The sequence below is a fragment of the Rhynchophorus ferrugineus genome, unplaced genomic scaffold (genome assembly GCF_030347505.1).
Source record: "Rhynchophorus ferrugineus isolate W39M unplaced genomic scaffold, kcgeb_rfMv2 rfM1, whole genome shotgun sequence".
Taxonomy (NCBI): Eukaryota; Metazoa; Arthropoda; class Insecta; order Coleoptera; family Curculionidae; genus Rhynchophorus; species Rhynchophorus ferrugineus.
Window position 1 is genome coordinate 25,941,655 of NW_027472580.1, and position 19,208 is coordinate 25,960,862.

At 29.4% G+C, this 19,208-nt stretch overlaps 7 protein-coding genes across 12 annotated transcripts in view; 3 read left to right on the forward strand and 4 right to left on the reverse strand.

Annotated features, from left to right (window-relative positions):
- The window catches only part of Lis-1 (LisH and WD40 domain-containing Lis-1), a 50,830-nt gene extending 43,707 nt beyond the window's left edge, over positions 1-7,123 (reverse strand). The window contains exons 1-2 of one of the 2 annotated variants that reach the window (XM_076419176.1): positions 6,986-7,123; positions 6,010-6,096 (exon numbers count right to left, since the gene is read on the reverse strand). In XM_076419176.1, coding sequence (XP_076275291.1) covers positions 6,010-6,047 — 38 coding nt within the window. In that variant the 5' untranslated portion in view covers positions 6,048-6,096; positions 6,986-7,123. Of the gene's footprint in view, positions 1-6,009; positions 6,097-6,768; positions 6,927-6,985 lie in introns of those variants that run through there. The other variant, XM_076419177.1, reaches the window with a different exon arrangement.
- Positions 7,124-7,425: 302 nt separating this feature from the next.
- LOC143206569 (uncharacterized) lies at positions 7,426-8,469 on the reverse strand. 2 transcript variants are annotated; one of them, XM_076419182.1, is made up of 4 exons: positions 8,357-8,469; positions 8,115-8,285; positions 7,883-8,062; positions 7,426-7,828 (listed from the first exon to the last, which is right to left on the reverse strand). In XM_076419182.1, exons 2-4 carry the CDS (start codon positions 8,223-8,225, stop codon positions 7,448-7,450), a joined length of 672 nt encoding a protein of 223 aa, XP_076275297.1. In that variant the 5' UTR covers positions 8,226-8,285; positions 8,357-8,469; the 3' UTR covers positions 7,426-7,447. The 2 variants fall into 2 exon arrangements, with proteins under 2 accessions (XP_076275297.1, XP_076275296.1); XM_076419181.1 differs by having other exon boundaries at positions 8,353-8,408.
- Slmap (Sarcolemma associated protein) lies at positions 8,360-12,685 on the forward strand. 2 transcript variants are annotated; one of them, XR_013008457.1, is made up of 9 exons: positions 8,360-8,707; positions 8,827-9,334; positions 9,519-9,778; positions 9,831-10,001; positions 10,052-10,240; positions 10,302-10,439; positions 10,491-10,640; positions 10,721-11,493; positions 11,546-12,685. XR_013008457.1 is itself a non-coding variant. In XM_076419166.1 (8 exons), the coding sequence occupies exons 2-8, from the start codon at positions 8,830-8,832 to the stop codon at positions 11,393-11,395; spliced, it is 2,088 nt and encodes a 695-aa protein (XP_076275281.1). In that variant the 5' UTR covers positions 8,360-8,707; positions 8,827-8,829; the 3' UTR covers positions 11,396-12,685. The 2 variants fall into 2 exon arrangements, 1 of the variants encoding a protein (XP_076275281.1); XM_076419166.1 differs by having other exon boundaries at positions 10,721-12,685.
- On the reverse strand, positions 12,630-13,635 carry LOC143206572 (uncharacterized). 2 transcript variants are annotated; one of them, XM_076419185.1, is made up of 5 exons: positions 13,556-13,635; positions 13,210-13,276; positions 12,947-13,156; positions 12,810-12,897; positions 12,630-12,760 (listed from the first exon to the last, which is right to left on the reverse strand). In XM_076419185.1, exons 2-5 carry the CDS (start codon positions 13,245-13,247, stop codon positions 12,695-12,697), a joined length of 402 nt encoding a protein of 133 aa, XP_076275300.1. In that variant the 5' UTR covers positions 13,248-13,276; positions 13,556-13,635; the 3' UTR covers positions 12,630-12,694. The 2 variants fall into 2 exon arrangements, with proteins under 2 accessions (XP_076275300.1, XP_076275299.1); XM_076419184.1 differs by lacking the exon at positions 13,556-13,635 and adding an exon at positions 13,327-13,477.
- A 1,527-nt stretch (positions 13,636-15,162) lies between these two features.
- Polr3I (RNA polymerase III subunit I) lies at positions 15,163-16,000 on the forward strand. Its single transcript, XM_076419187.1, has 4 exons — positions 15,163-15,298; positions 15,353-15,464; positions 15,604-15,756; positions 15,805-16,000. The coding sequence occupies exons 1-4, from the start codon at positions 15,291-15,293 to the stop codon at positions 15,925-15,927; spliced, it is 396 nt and encodes a 131-aa protein (XP_076275302.1). The 5' UTR covers positions 15,163-15,290; the 3' UTR covers positions 15,928-16,000.
- On the reverse strand, positions 15,939-16,785 carry DENR (density-regulated protein). Its single transcript, XM_076419183.1, has 4 exons — positions 16,603-16,785; positions 16,295-16,550; positions 16,098-16,237; positions 15,939-16,046 (listed from the first exon to the last, which is right to left on the reverse strand). The coding sequence occupies exons 1-4, from the start codon at positions 16,696-16,698 to the stop codon at positions 16,002-16,004; spliced, it is 537 nt and encodes a 178-aa protein (XP_076275298.1). The 5' UTR covers positions 16,699-16,785; the 3' UTR covers positions 15,939-16,001.
- Positions 16,786-16,808: 23 nt separating this feature from the next.
- On the forward strand, positions 16,809-19,058 carry Rad17 (Rad17 checkpoint clamp loader component). 2 transcript variants are annotated; one of them, XM_076419171.1, is made up of 8 exons: positions 16,809-17,076; positions 17,143-17,388; positions 17,445-17,734; positions 17,789-17,917; positions 18,021-18,196; positions 18,252-18,413; positions 18,467-18,764; positions 18,826-19,058. In XM_076419171.1, the coding sequence occupies exons 1-8, from the start codon at positions 17,059-17,061 to the stop codon at positions 18,923-18,925; spliced, it is 1,419 nt and encodes a 472-aa protein (XP_076275286.1). In that variant the 5' UTR covers positions 16,809-17,058; the 3' UTR covers positions 18,926-19,058. The 2 variants fall into 2 exon arrangements, with proteins under 2 accessions (XP_076275286.1, XP_076275287.1); XM_076419172.1 differs by having other exon boundaries at positions 16,814-17,076; positions 18,809-18,949.
- Positions 19,059-19,208: the final 150 nt, after the last annotated feature.

Here is a 19,208-nt window from a genome sequence, read left to right on the forward strand (position 1 = left end):
CCAAGGTATGTGCCAAAGCAAATGTAAAGGAAATTCTTGATAAAATGTTATGCTAGCAAATGTCACTCCTTTTTAAAACCATTACTTGTTTTCAACATCTAGAGGATGGAAATTTAATAAGAAAAGTAATAATTAGAGTGTTGTTTGTTCTGGTGAATGAAAAAAGTGAACAGGATTGCAAAGCGAAAAAATTAAATTTTGCATGGCTATACATATATTATGGATAGGGCCCAATTTAGCACCTATAAAAAATACATAAAAAAGAAGAGAAGGTTTTGTAATCAAAATTGTAACATGTAACTACTACCCTGGATTTGAACAAATTATTTTTTATTTGATATATTTTAATGTTATAAAAATTTACAATAATCATTAATGTACAAATAGAAAATAAGTTAACAGCTGTCATATTACATATTGTTTTTTTATGTATTTAGAAAATATTTTAACTAGTATTTAAATAAAATATTTTATTAAAATTATAGTTTTTAATTTCTCCCTGTAATATAAATAAATTGTATTCTTATTTTTAATGCCCCCCCTCCCCCGTATTAAATAAACCAGCTTTGCGCGACCTCTGGTGGCGTGGCAGAGCATAATTTGGTCACAGTCTTATTCAGGGGAGATCGCATTCTGTATATTTTGTGTGTCGAACTTTCAACGACTAATGTGTTGTCCAAATATACAAAATTATACGTAGACATAATCCATTAAAATAATACTGTTATAGCAAATTGAAATAATTTAATTTAAAAGATATAAATGTTATCATGCCAATGTTTGTATTTCTCTTATACATGTATGAATCTCTCTACCTTTCTGACTTTAGGTTAGATTTTTTGTTTCGAATATAACGTAACCTGTAAAATATATGACAATATAGCATATCACCTAATTCGAATTGCATGTTGAATATACTTCAATACAGTCGAATTATCACTATTACTTAAAACGATTCAAACAAAATGAATTCTGAATATTTCAATCATATCAATCAAAATCAATGAATATTTATGGACAATCATAAATGTTCAGTAAATGTGTAATTAATGCTGAATTAGGCCACAAAATAAATTTCCATTTATAATTGCATTACATTAACCTGCATCAAAAAAGACAAAATGTAGTGGATACATTATTGATAATTAATAGTACAAAAAACTTCGTTCGATACTAATTCGTTCATCACGAACCTTCTATTTTTAGTTAAAGTGTTACAAAATTAGACATTTTTACGAGAGCTTGAACAGCAATTATCCTTGCTGAAAAGCAATAAAATACCAACCTATTACATAAGTCCTCATATACTTAAAAAGTTTAAGAATTTCTTTTCCGTATAATCTAACCCAATACTTCAAATTATAGGTACGTTTATCTAATCACGTTGAATTGTTCTGAATCATAATAAATCTTTTAAAATATTCCATGATTTATTTGATTATCATGAAATCTAGAGAAAAACAATAAAAGGTATATTCATATAAGGTATGTAAGTCGTTATCCAGTTGTCCTTATAATACTCCTAAACAATGTTTACTTTCAAATATATGAGTGACTTGTAACAATAAGGAATCTGTCTTTCAAAAATTTAGTCTTTTAGTTTTTAATACGGTAAAAGTACTTACAAATGAATTTAAAATAGTTAACTATTACATATAGTTATCATAAAATCTAAAGAAAAACAATAAATGGTATATATTTAAAATCATTATTGAGTTCTCGCTATGTAAAACTCCAAAGCAATGCTTGCTTTATATTGATGCTGTAATAACTGACTAAGCAGCTAAATGTTTATAATGTTCAAAATATTAAGATGTTTCCCAAAAATGTAGTTTTTTAGTTTTTATATATGGGGCTTAGAAGTGAGCGCTAACTTAAACAAAAATTACTTTATAAAGCAAGGGAAGTTGTTTAAATTTTGATTAAGATATTATATTAAAGGGGAAAAACAAGTAACTATTTATTTTATTTAAAAACTCCTTATGTAGGGTGTGCATACGGGAAAAGGAGAAAATTTGTGCATATTTCTGATAAAAGTTGATTTGCTTTTGGTAGTCAATTCATCTTTATTACATATTGTATCTTAGGCAATGCGGAAATATATTTTTACTTTAGGTCTTCGTTGACAACAAATATTATTTCAGCTGTGGCAAGAATATTTATGAGACTCGATGTAAAAAAATATCAGTGGTTGTGTATGAAAGGGCACATCGATGGCTGAATCCAGAAAACGGGTACAAATATAAATCGTTTCCAGACTTAACTTTTACCGAGAAGTTGCCCATGGTCTATGCTAAAAGAAGTTAACGCTCACGCACTCATGCGATAAACCGGAATATATAAGTCCTATAACCACATTTATCTCACTCTTCATTTTATACTAATGAGTCCATTTCAAACCAATGATCAGCTATAAAACGTTTCGACATACATAACTCAGAACTTAAGTTACTTTAAACATCATAAAAAATTAAAATAAAACTATACATAAAACTCTCACATACTTTTACTGAAGGTCTTCTAAAAACAGACAAACACAACAAAACCACACCCTTAAATAAACAATGTTGATACAGATCTAACCCACATCTATTTAATGTTTCATCATCATCAACAACAACAAAAACATTTCATTGTCTAATGAAGATGTATACCTCGAGATAAGCCAAAATAGAAAGCTGCTGGAAGGATGCCATTCAAAAACAAAATTGACACTATCACCAAATAAGTTGGTTTATAGTACAATCATGGGTTTACGATATACAGAAACGATTCAAAAACGAACTGAAGTGAAAGGCATTAGATAACATCCTGTATAGTTATTATTTTTAACGTGATATGACGATGTGCATAAGTAGAAACAATATTAGTCGATCATTAAAATGTTGAAAAGTATATCCTTTCAAAGCAAGCGTTGTATATTCAAAACAAAAAAACAAATCTAGCCATACTAAATTGACTCATATATAAAAGTATAAAAAATATTATGGGATTCTTTAATAAAGACAATGTTTTGCTATTAATGTGTGTAAATCAATATTTCGAATATTTAAATTATTATTAATATTTTTATTCCCAGTGACAAAGGCTTAACTTGTTAAAGTTATAAGCCAGAATGTTGTTAACCCAAACAATTAGTAGATAGCAAGATTTTATATTTAACCATCCACTTATCAAAAAAATCAATTTAATGGTCGGTTGAAACGCACAAAATGCGACTGAAGAACTTCAAAATTTCTCTTTAAACTAAGGTATTTAAACCAGGGTTCGGCAGTATTTGGATTACTTGTAATTAAAATACAAATACATATTTGGTATTTGTAATCCAATGAATAAAGTGAAAGTATTTCGCAGTGATCAATACCGCTTTTTAAACTGTCACCTGAAATATGTTAAGCGTTAAGCTATCACCCTAGTTCCAAAATGCATTGGTTGTCAAAAAACATCACAACAGATGATAGGCAAATAATTCAAAATCTTGCAATTCACGTCTTGGAGGCAAATCACAATAAAGTACTAATAAAGAGAATGATTTTAATGTTCTTGCGAACAAGGATAAATCACGTTAAAAATGTTGAGTGAATGAGCTTCCTAAACGATGCTATCCTAATATAACAAATCTTATTAATACAAAATAACACCATTTGTATTCATCAGGACCAGGTAGAAAATAAGTTTTATTAATTTACTGATACTCTTAAAAAGCCAATGTCCACGAAAGAAAATTTTTCTTTTAATGATTTATACACTGGGCTGGAATAGTTTTATTCTATTTATATAACCTAACACCTGAATGTATTCTGCAATTTAATTTTTTTTAAATACTGTATTTTGTATTTTGTATCTCAAATACACGACATAAAAATATTTTGTATTTTAAATACATGCAAGACAGTATTTTGGTATTTGTATTTTAATAAGTATATAAAATATATTCAGCATATAAGAAAAAAAAACTTTCCCGCAATTGGTATCGTGTTCGTTCATAATTTGACATTATATGTTAATGAAAAAACATGCTCAAAAATTTTAAATATCCAAGCAAATTTCGGCATATTTTCCGTAACCCGTACAAAATTATTGGAGCTTGAGTGAGTGGAAACTACTCCATCAATTAAAACTTCATTCATTTATAGTAAAAAAATCTAAATCAAGTCCGTATTTACATATTTTACTAAAATATGACATAATAACTAGTTTATGATTTTTTTTCGCCACGAAATGAAAACAATTTAGGTTTCATGTTATTCCAATAAATTATAATGACTACACTGCACCTAAATAAACAGACAATTTTTGATTCAATTTGTTAGAGTAACAATCACATCAATATCTCAGCAAATTTCCTAGAATAAGCAATAAATAACTCATGTAATTTTGTAACAACCATTAAAAATTGGTAACAACCATATCTATCAACAATCGAGAAGACAAATCACGAGAAAAGATCATAATCGCATCGAACGATTGAATAACGACATCATAAATATCAACTAAGTAGAAAGTAGCATGTGTAATTTTCCCTGGTCCAGTTCGATAAACTTGCAAAAGAAAATGCCGGTAGAACTTTGGACAATTGTCCCGAGGCGATGATTTCACACCGGCGAGAGAAACAAGACATCGACCGAAAAATGGTCGGACAAGAATAAGAAAGTTCTCGTTTAGTGTACGGAAGAAAGGTGCAGTAGATAGGTTTTTTCAGGTTTATGACATCAATCATTGACAGGTTCGGTTGAATAACACACACGCGCGAGATCATTCGAAGTTCATTACACGGGTATATGCGAAACGAAGAAAACTTTTACGTAATAACAAGTGGTCGATACTTGTAAATTCGTCTTCATCACATATACAAAAACGAATAATATCATATATCATATATTTTGAATACAAATAATTCTCTAATGATTTTTATAAAAACAGATATTTCAATATGAGCATTTTTTAAATCGACAAACAGATTTCATGCAGTGGAATGAGATGCGCAATCGAAACATTACAAGGTAAACATTTTCACAACCAACTCCTTAACGATGCTATAGAAAACGTCCAAAAAATAATAGCTCTAATACCACAAATGAACGGTTATGTCTAATTTAATCATTTTAACTGCTCTTAGGGAAGTAATTTCGGTAACAGCTTGATGAGGTGGGTGAACTCTATCCAATAAATATAATTAACAGACGTTGCAATGTAACCAGAGTCGTTTTACAACTTGATACCGACGGAACAGGGGTTGGAATAATTAGTTATTTTACTAGTGGGCAAGGGGCTTCAAGCAAGTAAGGGGATTAAAAGGGGGCGACCGTTGAGGTGTGTCTGGTTATTTGCATAATGCACAGAACTCAGAAAAGGCTACAATTAATAAAATTAGTTTTAAGAGAACTTAAAGCAGTAGTAGAACTGAAACAAGTTGTACTATATAGTAAACACAAATTTTTTTCCATTAATTTGTAAAAGTTAAATGCACACGTGTACTTACAGTGTTAAATTACTGTAAATGAATATGTGTATAACTGAAACCGGTCAATAGTATGGTATTGAACCAGTTTTATAAATTCCAACAATGGTCCAATAATAACTATTAGACCTCAACTTTCACTTGGGCAAAACAAAGAAGTCAGTACCAATTTTTAAAAAAAATCAGTAATAATTATCATAAGTGATGTAACTGTTATAAGCAATACAAGAAATATGTAGAAATACACAAAAAGTATTAAATACTACAAAACTTGCTACTGTAACAAGAGAAGAAAAATTGTATTGTTCTCTTGAGTTAAAATGACATTTCTAATTTAAATGTTAGTCTTGGCTGATTAAAAATAAGTAAAACAGTATAATAAACACCACTTATGTAATAGTAAATCAAAAAGTTTAATGAACTTTTTTGAGGAAGCATTAATAACATTTCAAGTAGTAGATCAATTAATGACTGTAATTTCCCACCGATTTTACCTCAACCGGACCGTTAAAAACATCGCATCATTAAAGAAATAAACTAATACTTACAGCTCTTCTCGCTGTCGTTGGGATAGGACCATTTTCATGTTAAAATTCCGAAGCTGCCCCTCCAATTATCCCTTATTTCATTCCAACCTGAAAAAAATATCCATATAGTTCTTCATATGGTTACTAAAAACGGAAAAGACAATTAATAAAACGGATTATTAATTGTCTATGAAGCTCAGAAAATCCACCTAATGAAGCCTCAGCACACTGATTGAGGTTAGAAAGGCTGACTCATTCGTATTTATAAACCGTTGGAGAATTCAACTTAAGGGAGAATGGACTTTTACTGAATAAAATTTGCTGTGTTTTTTGTATAACAAAAATAAACAATACATATATAATCAGCTACTGGAAATTAGCCATAAAACTACTAATATCTCGCATTTACAGATTAATAAGAACAAGAACATAAACTAAAACAAGTAAATAATTCATGATGAAATTGTTATGACATTTAAGCTAAATAAGACAATATATGCACTGAGATTGAATATCAGACTGCTATTAAATATATCATATGGTTTTATCAATATGGATATAAAAAAAATAAGTGACAAGGTTAATAATTGCGATATGCGTTAGCCTATTTTATATCGTGTATATTTATTGGCGGAACGTAACCACCTATGCTTACAAAACGAATTTATCACTTGAAAAATATGTGTAAGCGCAATGAATTCAAGTAAACTAACTTTTTTGTCACTGTAAACTGTCGACAAAGCATTTGACAATTCGTCTAGTATCTTTTATATCGATTACCTGTTTTCTTCAAGGCAATTCTTACAATTTTATTTGGTGTTTTGTCAAGGCGAACGAAGCGAACTAACGACGAAATTTCGCAGTCGTTTTTTAGCTGCTTTTGCGATAAAAATCAATATCGGCCATTTTGCTTAGGGAGACGAACTGTTCAGCTGCGCCTGACCATTTATTACACCCCATGTTGATTACGCAAAAATTGTTGTATAACGATACTTACGATTACGTGGAATGAGAAAAACTACACAATTTCACTGTAAAAAAAACAGGGTCTTTTCGCGTAATTCACTTCGCGATATCGGCCGCAACACTTTCTCCAACGTACCACAGGACAATGCGCAATGGTAACGGTCGAAATGCGAATTTGTTGGTTGACAGATAAAATTAATCAATGTTGCCACTATTATCTTAGAATAACAATTAATTTGTGTATTTTCTAAAACTTTGTAAAATTCACTACACATTTGAAAAATATTTAATAATTACAAAAGTATCAATATAATTTTTAAGGCTATCAAATACTTAATATAATATAACATTATACAACTCAACAAACAGTCTAAATTGTTATTCAGTTTTTGTCATAAGTACACAAGTAAAACAAGTGGATATAATAAATGAATTTTTGAAACAAAACAAAATGACTAACAATAGACAATATATGTGAAATTACTATATTTAATTAAGATGTTACTTCAGTGTTATAATCTGATTGATTACAATTTTTATCACTACTAAAATTATCATCACCGTTTGACTTTTCTTCAACTTTTTCCAGATAATTTGAAACAATCTGGTCTTGAATTGATTCAGTATCAATTTTACTGTTATTTTCACTACTATTTTTTGTACTGTCATTTTTATCATCCTCGTCACTCTGCTCATTATCAGAGCTCTCACTATCTTCTGATGAAGATTCTTTATTCTCTACTTTGGGCTTTTTGTTCCTCCCTTTTTGATTCTTTTTCTTTTTCAATCTTCTTGCTCTTTTCTTAGCAGTTTTTTCCTCAGCTAGTCGTTTATTATCTTCAATTTTTTTTTGATACTCCATATCTCTTTTTTCCTAAAAAACACATACCATTAGAAAATATTTTTTGTAAAAACAACCCACTCTTACCCTTTCAGCTTTTTCTTGCATATATTTTTGTCTTGCATATTCCTTACGCCTTAAATGTCTATATACATGAAATTCACCAGAACCTGCACCTGCACTGGAACCCATAACATTCCTAACAAAGTCGGGTATATGAGGGGAACCACGCTCCTTCGGTCTTTCTGGAATAAGAACTGGTTTGTCCTAAAAATAATCTAGTAAGTATTTTAAAACTCAATTATAGTAATAGACTTACTGGATTTTTCATCAACTTTTCTAATTTCATTCTTTGATAATCTGCAGTATTTCTTATAACTGTATGTATAGGTTTTTCCTTTTCCACTTGATCCTTTTGTTCATTTTCCATTTTTAACTGGTTTTTATAGTGTACTTTTTCTAGAAATTCGCCAACCAAAAAATGTTGGAACTGTAAACAATAATGAAGTTAGTCTATCATAATGAAAAATTATTAAAATCTCCATCCCCATTGTTACCAACATATTTTTTGACAGTTCCTTATTCCTTGTATAGTGATAATTTCCGAAGTATTTTTATTTATATTGGTTTTTGTTTGAGTTTCTACTAAAATGTTTACAACAAAATAAATTAGTTATTTGTTGCTTTTAAATACGATTGAGATCTAAAATGCGTATGTTATGCCTAACATATTTAAGTGGCCTATTTTCTAATACGGAATTCGACCATTGGGAAAGTATAAAATTTTGACAAGTTCTGTAATTTTGATAACATTTTACGACTAAATTCACGCCCAAGAGTTTGGCATTTAAGGGTTTTTGTTTATTTTTTACTTATGCTTATCGGTATTTTTACCATATTCTCCTTTTTCAGGTGAGTTTGTTCACTTTTTGTAATTTTTTGTTAAACATACAATTAGAGGATCACAAAGCATTGCTATAGAGGTCAGAAGTTTTCTGAACTCGTATTTTAATAAGTATTCTTCTTAATAGGCAATGGTTGTAGTCAGTGGGACTTGGGTTAAAAATGTTGTTCCCTATTCCCCACAAATCAATGAACACATAGATGTTGAATATGAAACCATGGCTGCAAAAGCTATCCTCATATGTCGTCCCAATTCCCACCACTTTCAAGAGAGAACTCTAACTCTTGACCAACCTGTTAAAATTGGTAGATCTGTAGCTAGGGCAAAGCCAACTTCAACAAATGCTATTTTTGATTGCAAAGTGTTGTCGAGAAATCATGCCATGTTATGGTATGATAATGGAAAATTTTATCTTCAAGATACAAAAAGTAGCAATGGGACATTTGTAAATAATAATCGTTTATCACCTGATAGTCATGAATTGAGCTCAGGAGATATAGTGCAATTTGGAGTAGATGTAGTTGAAAACAATAGAAAAGTGGCTCATGGATGTATCATTGCAACTTTAATGTTATATTTACCGGATGGTAAAGAAGCTAAAGCTAGCCCAAGCATTACAGAGGGTGACAGACATGGTAAGTGTATCTCTTTTATTTTCCATTCTAGAAAGGATAAGACATTTTGTATTATGTTCATATTCATAATTACTTTATTGTGCGTTCATAGATTTAACTCCATTTTAATAAATTATATAAATAAATACATTTTAAATGTTATTAGTTCATGCAATCACTTCATATAATGTCACTTATATTTTAGGAGTTGTTCCTCTGGATGATCTTTACAAGCTGAACCAGATCATACAAGAAGCCAATCAAAGAGAACAATGCCTTGAAACAAAACTCAATGCATTACAAAATGTTGTGGAAGAAACAAAAAGGTCTGCAGAAGAAAGTTGGCAAGTGTATGTCGGCGAAGAGAGACTCCTTAGCAGGTTATCAGCGCTAGAAACTCAGTTACAGCAAACTAGAACTAATTGGTCAGAAGACAGATTAAAAGAAGAAGTAACCAAATTAAGGGTGAGTTAAAAATACACTAAGATTGGATTTACATGAACTCTAATGATAATAGGAAAACAATGAACAATATCAAGAAGTCGCCAAGGACACTTTGGAAAAAGCCTATGCAGAAAAGCTTCAAGCGGTTGCTTTGGCAATGGAACAAGAGCGTGCAAAGATTTCAGCAGAACAAGATGCCTTATTAGCTAAAGAACAACTTGATCAAACACAATTGGAACTTCAGGTAAACCCATTATGAAGTGAATGTAGCACATTTTAACCATTTTGTTATAGGAAGTTGCTCAAAAATTGACAGAAATTCAGACGAAAGCGGATATGGAAAAACAGGAACATGAGAAACAGATACGAGAATTAGAACAGCATATGGAAGAGGAGTTGGCAAAGATTGTCCAACTAGAAGCGAAAATATATGAATTGACATTTGAAATACCAAACAAACAAGCATATGGTGAACATATCGAAGTAATCAATTATTATCTAGGAGTATTAGATTTTTTACAGCTTAACCGAATGAATTTTTTAGCAACAACGACCAGATTTTATATACCAAAATGATATCAAAATTAAGGAGGAAATCCTAGCCGAAAATGAAATGCTTTCAGAATCTGTTTTGAACAATTCAAACTCTAATGGTTTTGATCAGAATCATATCAACTTAACGGTATATATAAAAAAAATGCTCCATATTTTTTTAAAAATTCGTCTTTTTTAGGTTGCGCCAGTTGATGAAAAATGCGAACAAGAAAAGTCTGAAGATCTGGAATGCGAAGTTACACAAAAAGGTGACGGTGAAGTTAAGGCGAAGGAAGATGGGAAAAAGGTATCTTTTAGGTTGCCTGCAGAGGATCAAACACTATCACAGGTAATAAGGCATCATTTTAGAAACAATAAGTTACCTTAAATATTTTCGTTATTTTTTATTGCCTTCATTGATATTTTCAGGAATCTCAAAATGGTCCACAAAGTCCTGAATTACCTGAACAGGATACCTCCTTTGAAGGCCATGACTTTGCTAGTGACCAGATCGACTCAAAAACGCTCAAGTATCAATATCAGTCAGCTGAGAGAGAGAAGAAGGAGTTGCGTCGAAAAATCGAAGTGCTGGAAAAAATTTCCGAGACGAATAAAATGAAAATAAACGAGCTAGATAGAGCGTTGTACGAGGAAAAGGAACTGAGCGGCCAAAGATTGGCCGAGAACGAAAACCTCCGCCAAGAACTGCTCGTTTTAGAGCAGAAATGGAAGGAGAGTTGTAACGAAAACCAACAATTAAAGGATAAAATAAACCTACTATTAACGGACATCGAAGAGCGTAATAAGGAGCAAGCAAAAAACGAGCAGAACATACACGAGGAAACGATAGATGATAAACGAAACGAATCAACTTCATCGGTCATCAGTTCAGAACAACTGATGAATTTGGAGGAGGAGCTGGTATTGTTGAAGGAACGATACGCCCAGATTTGTGTAGATAAAGTACAGTTGCAAAGAGATTTATCAAAAATAAAAAATGAATACCAGATGTTGTGCGATAGCATTTTCAACAAGTACTTCTGGTATATAGGGCCAATAATAATTTTATTGCTCTATCTTTTAGTGAATTCATGGATCTCCTGATCAACGGCGATCTTTTTTGTTTCATTTTTTTATTTTGTCCATTTGTTATTCAAAATTTTCAACGAAACATAAGAGATGATCTTGAAATTATATCAATGGTAAGTTATATTTTTTATTTAAGTTCTAGTCAAAAGAACACTATTGTTATAGGGGTTTGAGGAATCACCAATAATGTCTTAAATTGTTTTTAAAAATAATTACACAGAGACGGTATCCTCAATAATGGTGGTACAATAAAAAATGCCATATTTTTATTTAAATTCAACTTGTTACTTCAATGAAAAAAATACTGCCTCTAAATTATAAAATGAACAGATCATAAATTACATAGTAAAAGTATATTAATATATTATAAGTAACATTTGGCCATATCATTATTTTGCAGGATTTAATAAATAGCTTTTTCATGTTTATAAGGAGACGTTTTTTTGAGGATTGTTTAAAATTGCGATTTTACAGAAAACAAGGGTGTGCTCTATTTTAATATTATTCATAAATTTTATTTGTTATATTTTACTATTTGTGTTTTTAAGAAAACGCTTTAAAAATGCATTTTATTTATCCGTGAGAGCCACCCAAAATTATTTGTTGTTGCTTAGTGTTTTTCTCATTAAATAGAGTTTAGTAGCGTTTATTTTTTTATATTTTATTTATTTTATGTGTAAATATATAGTTTTTCTGTTCAAGCCAAACTACTCCGCTTTAGTTGCCGGAGATTAAATTTTAATTTTGCTGCTCTATATCTAAAGCACTGTACATTGTGTTTTAGGTATAAATGTGAGGGTTGGTTCTGGTTAACCTAAAGCACCGTGTCTTAAACATTTTGCCATATTTGTACGAATTAATTTAACTATATATTTTATATATTATAAATTTAGTTATTTCATCCAAATTTTATCATAAACTAACCCTGACATCATTTTGCTGATATATATATATACATAACAATATCAGCCTAATATCATGTAAATGGAGCCTCACAGCGGGAATTATCCCGAATTTTGCAAAAAAAAACAAAATCAAGACACAAACATTAAATAGACCAGAAATTTATACAACCATAGGATATAATAATTGAAGTTTGATAAAAACCTGATATCTATTTAGCTGGTAAAAGTGACTTGATTTTTTTATTACAAAGCAAAGTGTGTATGAACTCTGTCATATTTATATATAATTTGTTATTGTTAGTTGATGTAAATATCACCACGTGTAATATTACAATAAAATACAGTTAATAGAAAAAATTTATTTAAACCAGATATAAAAATAAATTATTCAATAGATAAATAACTTCTTTTATTCTCCATGTTCTGATCCTTCTGAACAAGTAACAAAAGATTTTCGCGAATTTGCAGTATAGGTCTGAAATATATCAGAAAATAAAATAAAAACTAATAAAATATCTACTTACAGATATATATGTTCCAAGTGAATCAGTACTGATACATGAATGCATATCATCAGCTTTTGGATTTATTCTTAAATAAGAGTTTGTAAACCTGAAAAGTATTTGTAGAAACTCAAAAACAAAATAATTATTTAGTTTACTTATTTGATAAGTCTGTCGAATCCGATAACCCGGAGTCTGTTGGTGCAGACTGATAATGCAGCAATATATCAGAATGGTCTGTGTCACTGTACTTTCGATATGTTGTAAAATTATTAGCTATATCTAATAAAGAAGTCTTGTTATTAACAAATCCTAAGTCTTCTACGATGTAAAGTTGATTTGTTATCTTTTTTCTGCCTCTTAGCCATCTAAAAATTATGAAAAGATGTTTGCGCCAAATTTTGCTAAATAATTATAGTACCTTATGCAATAAAATATTATAGCTGTTAATATTAACATTATTACAACTACAATACCACATATTATCCCTAAAAAAGACTCATTAAAATATAGACACAATAATACATGAAGTATTTACATAAATTTTCTATATTCATACTTAAATTAAGAAATGTATCAACTTCATAAGCAAAATTAAAAGCTTTTAAACTAAAACAGTTAATTTATAAAATCTTTATAATATATTATAAATTAACAACGGAATATTGTAACAAAGAATGACGCTATTGATTTCAAATAAACAATATAAAAAACATAGGTGTCTATATTCTGTGATAAAAAATAGCACTCAAAAACGTTTATTTTACCAAGTAGTTCGAAAAAGCCACATTTTAAATTATTATTTCACATTATAAAAAATCATCTATCTAAACTAGAGATGGTAAGCTTAATTCCGATTCACCTCGATTTCGAGATATTTCCTAAATTATTCGATTTTTGAGAATCGATCTTTAATTCCGTAAGTCGATCAAGAATCGATATTTGACATTCGATTTTACAGAAGTACCTATTTAAAACACTTTCAGTCGTGTGTTGTTGCCAATTATGCTCTCCAAATTACTATATTAAATACGAGTAGGGTAAGAAGTTGCGTAGATGGGAGTAATTTTGGTAACATTTTGGGAATATACTGTGCATTTTGCTTTATATTCTGGTAATGGGAAAAGATGCGCTTTTATTAATCTGAATGCAAACGCAAAATTTTGGTAATTAAATTGTTACTTAATTAGTCGTTTTTTTATTATAATTCTAGATACTTTAATTTTCAATTGTGTAGAAATATAGTTTAATCAACAACAAAATTATTTGTTGTTGCTTAGTGTTTTTCTCATTAAATAGAGTTTAGTAGCGTTTATTTTTTTATATTTTATTTATTTTACAGAAGTACCTATTTAAAACACTTTCAGTCGTGTGTTGTTGCCAATTATGCTCTCCAAATTACTATATTAAATACGAGTAGGGTAAGAAGTTGCGTAGATGGGAGTAATTTTGGTAACATTTTGGGAATATACTGTGCATTTTGCTTTATATTCTGGTAATGGGAAAAGATGTTTCGTTCGAAAAAACGAAAAAAAGATTCGTTTTTTTATTATAATTCTAGATACTTTAATTTTCAATTGTGTAGAAATATAGTTTAATCAACAACCGAAATAGGATCATTGTCAATTGTTTGGAACACTAATGCTTTTAGACCTTATCTTTTTGGAGTAATATTTCAATTAGCCACCGATCACAGACCAGAAACAATCAAAATCTCGAAATACAGAGAAACATATTAATAAACTATTTTTTAAATTATTATTTTAGTTACAGTCACATAGCAGTCGTTACCGACTAATCTATTGTAGGCAATTTTAGATTATTTGCCTTAATACATTTTAGTTCAATTTATTCATTTTTGCTGTTGGTTGCACAAAACCTATTTTTTTACTGTAAAATATGATAAATAATCCAATTAAAATAAAAGCGCCCTAAAAGTTTAAATGTTAGAAAGCAGAAAATGGAATAAACGAGATACAAATATTTAATACAAATTTTACTACTATGCAAAGCAATATTTTATTTTATATTGCGATATTTTAGTATTTGCATGATCTAATTAACAAAAATATTTATTTAGTTTGTTTGTGAATTAGGTTAACGGATTACAAACTTAAGATGAACGGTAAAATTTCGATATACAGCTGGCGGCAAATGTGTAAATCCCCCACTATACCAACTCTTATATATATATTCAGATATACCTACTGTATACTATTTTCCATATATATAAATACTAACTTAAGAATCGGCAACGTAGCAGTCGGTCTGACGTCACTTGGCCGTCGAATGACAGATCTTAAATGGTGTTATTATCCGCTAGTCGAATGTTCGCCAAATTCAGATCTGCTCATGCGTATTTTCACTTTTCGCTCGAAATTCGCGCCGAATGCTCAGGTCTGTACTGACCATGAGAACTGAAGTTTGTATTCATTACATTTTGATATAATCACGAAGTTTAAGAATTTTCAATGTTTTGTGGGCATAACCTTATTTTTAAAAATGGAAATGTTAGTAAATAGTAAATATTAAATTTAATTCAATTAACACCCATTTTATTTTAGAATAAATTCAAATGCAGCAAGTCTTAGTAACTATGAGGTTTTTATTCACTTACAAAAAATTAAGGAAAGTAAAAAGAAACAGAAAGGACAACTTGCCACCATTACTTATGAGGTAAGTAACAAATATAAAAGTATTATAGCAAAATTCCTTTTTGAAAAACATTTGGCATGTTTGTTTCTATAGTGCTGTATATGTATAGTGTGCAAATACATAATAGCAATAGTTGTCTACTAAACATTATATTTTTTAGACCTTAAGGTATCTGGAAGAAACTCCAAGTAAAAGCCAAACTAATACAAGTATAACTCAATGTCTTAAAGAATTACAGAAATTTAACTTAAATAAGACAGAAAAGTTAATGTTAATTAATTCACCTCCTAGTACACCTTTGGAAATACAACTGGTAAGTTTATAAATTACTTATAGTTTTTTTCTAAATAAATATTTCTAGATGATTGAAGAAAGCGAAGAAAGATTAACTGAAGAACAAGTTCAAGAAATCCTTAGCATTTTAAACAAGCATTTTCCATTTTTAGTACCTGTTAAAATGGAAAATGAAGAAAACTCTGAATAGAAAAGCGGACATTTATTTTGTTACCTTTATTTAATGCAATATTTTTTTAATATAATAAATAATATAACACTAATTTATCTTTTTTGATCTCCCAGATCTTCAATAAGGTCCTCATCAATCTGTAATATATATGCATTGTACAAAATAAATAATGTTATTACAGAACTTACTTCAGGCCACTTATCTGGAATTACATCAAATAAGTCATCCTTGACATCTCCTTGAATTACAATTTCATCATCCCCTGTCACAGAAGAACCACATGCAAACCTTTGACCAAAAAATTTGGCAGCTACTTTAAGATCTATATCTGGGGAATATACACTTTTATTGCATATATTTTATTTTAATTTCACTAATAAATTACCAAAAGTACTAAGACCAGTTACTACGGTGACAGACTTCTTCTTCCCTCTTGGAGCTCTTGATACACAAACTTGCTTTGGCCCTTCTTCCTTCTTTTTGGTTTTAATAATACCTTTTCCACCTCTTTTTTGCCTTTTCTTTTCTTCTTCTCCTGTTGGAGTTTCATTATCTCCTATTTTTACTTTTTCGAATTCCGTTGGCAAATGCTTCTCCAACCATTGTTTACATTTGTCATAATCTGGATAATATTCACAATACTAAAATAAATAATTTATACACATATGAAGTGACATATTTAACCTAAAATACCTCTATAGGCATTGTACAGTTTCCGCAATAGGTTACTTGTATTGGATAATTAACACCTTCCTTAGGTCCTATTTTCAAGCGATTTACTTCTGCCATTTTAAATATATGTATTATAAAAAAAACTGGATTTAAATTATTTAATGTTCAAAATGTATAACCTATAAAATGTGACAACCAACTGACAACTGATTTTCTATGTTGACGATCAATTAGGTTGTGTTTTTCTATGGTTGTGTTTACACATTGAAAATTGTATGATCGAGTATATATATATATTTTCTATTTAAAAATATAAAAATAGTTGTGATATGAACTATGCATGTCCAATTGTAAAATTCTTAAGTTGTTATAACTATACATAAAATATAACTTAACGAATATTTAACATATGAAGTCTTAAAACATAAAATACAGAAATAATAATAATAGTACAGTCTCTGTATTCTGTGTGTTAAAATGAAGAAATTTACTCGGGTAAGAATGCGTGTCAGAATTAATGTTTGATTTTTGCGTTCATATTATAACTTTTGTGATTTTAAGTGGAAGTCATTTGATTTTGGTCCAGAAACAAGTGTAGATGAAAAAAAAAGTTCGCCCAAAAGAAAACGAACAAAAACTGTGAGCAGTGATGTTGATACAGATAGCCTTAGCATTCCTATAAAAAAGTCTTCCTTTGATTTTCAAAAGATGATTATCCCTCAATCTACAGCAGATCTTGCTGTTCACTCTAAAAAGATTCAGGAAATTGAAGGATGGATAAAGTTTGCTTTAAATTCAAAAGAAAAGGCAAATATTCAAATTATCTTAAAGCTAAGAGCAGTTGATAATTTATTTAATTGTAGAAACATACCCAATTTTTGCTCATAACAGGACCCACAGGATGTGGCAAATCAACAACAATTTTAACAATTTGTAGGTCAATTAACGTTAAGGTAATCGAATGGATTAATCCAGTGGATATTGATTATGAATTACTCAAAGGACCTGGACAGATTGCTAAATTTTTAGAGTTTTTTATAGAATCAAAATATAATTCCCTTTTTGATGAAACTAATGTTCAAAAAATATTGTTGGTCAAAGATTTTCCAAATGTTTTTATTAAAAAAAATGATGAATTTTTCAATATTCTTGAGTAAGTTCTATACCTAATATTATTAATTATTGGTCATCAAGTATTCAATTTTAGAGAGTCTTACTATAGAGCTACCTATCCTGTTATATTTGTTTGTTCGGATTGTAGTAGTAATGATTTAAATTTGCAAAGGTTACTGTTTCCAGATGAAATACAAGCTAAATATAGTATTTCTAATATATGGTAATAAGATAAATTTTAGAGTTTGTTGTTTTTCACTAGTATAAAAAATACATATAATGCAAAACTAGATTTCAAATATTTTTAATAATAATTTTTATTTTAGTTTTAATTATTGTGCTCCAACATTATTAAAAAAAGCTTTAAAAAGGGCACAAGACATAATAGCACAGTCAGAATTATTTAAAGGACCATCTTCTGACACTATAGAAGCTATAATAGCAACATCAATGGGTGACCTAAGATCAGCTATGAATCAAATTTATATTGCAAGTCTAAAAGGTATGTTGAAAAAATTGTTTATTATTTAATTTAAAAATATTTCTACTTTACTTAGATGCTAAATCTTTACATATCGATATAAGTACAAGTGAGAAACAAGGATTAAAAAAGAAAAGAGTTGAAAAAAAACTAACAATAAAAAGCATGATTAAAGATGAATCACTGGGGCTCTTTCACGGTTTAGGACGAGTATTAAATCCCAAAATGCGCAACCATGGTATATTACTGTCCCCATTTCTATCACATCATAAATGTTCTTTTTTTTTTCAGGTAATACTTATCGAATAAATTGTGATATACAAAAATTGGTGGCAGAGTTTAGTATACAACCAAATAAATTTCATTCATTTTTGTTTGAAAATTATTTAAAATATTTTGGTGATTTGGACGATACGCAGGAAGCTTCTGACACTTTAAGTTTTGCTACTTTAATATTAACAAATTGGGATAACATACAAAGTTGCACTATATCCCTCTGGATTCAAATATTGGGACTGATGATATCAAATCGTCACAAGGAGAGTAAATGGACACAGATTACTGGTCCTAAAAAGATCGATAAAGTATGGTAGGTGTTTCAGGCAAATTTTTGACAGAAAAAAATTTAAATAGTTTAAATTGATTTTTAGTTGTGATGGAGATAGAGATAATATTCATCCTACCGATCGTTTCTATTATAATATCCTTACCAAAACAAGAAAATATCACACTTTTAATTTTGTTACATAATCTAATAATGAGTTGTAAACAGATAAGATAGAACTACGACAAAGGAATGAATTGTCTAAAATTAGAAATAATCTAACAATTTGTGATAATTGCCATTTTTTTAAATATATATTTGTAAACATAACAACTTAAACCTGTTAATTTTTTTAGACCCTGTTAATGTTCAATAAAATCAGTTCATCTTTGTTATTATCTTCGATTTTCAACTATGCACTATTAGGCATCATTTTGGAAAAGCTTATTTATTGATGTAAGATTTTAACTCTGGGTTAAATTGTCTGAA

Coding starts and splice junctions, on each gene's coding strand:
- LOC143206569 (XM_076419181.1), bottom strand. Junction 8,063..8,114: donor AAAAGTTGATGAAAAATCCA/GTAAGTCTATTA, acceptor GATTATTTTTAG/GACAAACCAGTTCTTATTCC. Junction 7,829..7,882: donor TGCAAGAAAAAGCTGAAAGG/GTAAGAGTGGGT, acceptor TGTGTTTTTTAG/GAAAAAAGAGATATGGAGTA.
- Slmap (XM_076419166.1), top strand. CDS start 8,830: ATGGTTGTAGTCAGTGGGACTTGGGTTAAAAATGTTGTTCCCTATTCC. Junction 10,241..10,301: donor CATATGGTGAACATATCGAA/GTAATCAATTAT, acceptor TGAATTTTTTAG/CAACAACGACCAGATTTTAT. Junction 10,440..10,490: donor AGAATCATATCAACTTAACG/GTATATATAAAA, acceptor CGTCTTTTTTAG/GTTGCGCCAGTTGATGAAAA.
- LOC143206572 (XM_076419184.1), bottom strand. Junction 12,898..12,946: donor TCGACAGACTTATCAAATAA/GTAAACTAAATA, acceptor AATACTTTTCAG/GTTTACAAACTCTTATTTAA. Junction 12,761..12,809: donor CACTTGGAACATATATATCT/GTAAGTAGATAT, acceptor GATATATTTCAG/ACCTATACTGCAAATTCGCG.
- Polr3I (XM_076419187.1), top strand. Junction 15,465..15,603: donor TTGCCACCATTACTTATGAG/GTAAGTAACAAA, acceptor TATATTTTTTAG/ACCTTAAGGTATCTGGAAGA. Junction 15,757..15,804: donor CACCTTTGGAAATACAACTG/GTAAGTTTATAA, acceptor AAATATTTCTAG/ATGATTGAAGAAAGCGAAGA.
- DENR (XM_076419183.1), bottom strand. CDS start 16,698: ATGGCAGAAGTAAATCGCTTGAAAATAGGACCTAAGGAAGGTGTTAAT. Junction 16,238..16,294: donor AACTGGTCTTAGTACTTTTG/GTAATTTATTAG, acceptor TATATTCCCCAG/ATATAGATCTTAAAGTAGCT. Junction 16,047..16,097: donor TTCCAGATAAGTGGCCTGAA/GTAAGTTCTGTA, acceptor TATATATTACAG/ATTGATGAGGACCTTATTGA.
- Rad17 (XM_076419171.1), top strand. Junction 17,389..17,444: donor CTTTAAATTCAAAAGAAAAG/GCAAATATTCAA, acceptor ATTTAATTGTAG/AAACATACCCAATTTTTGCT. Junction 17,918..18,020: donor TATAGTATTTCTAATATATG/GTAATAAGATAA, acceptor TTTTTATTTTAG/TTTTAATTATTGTGCTCCAA.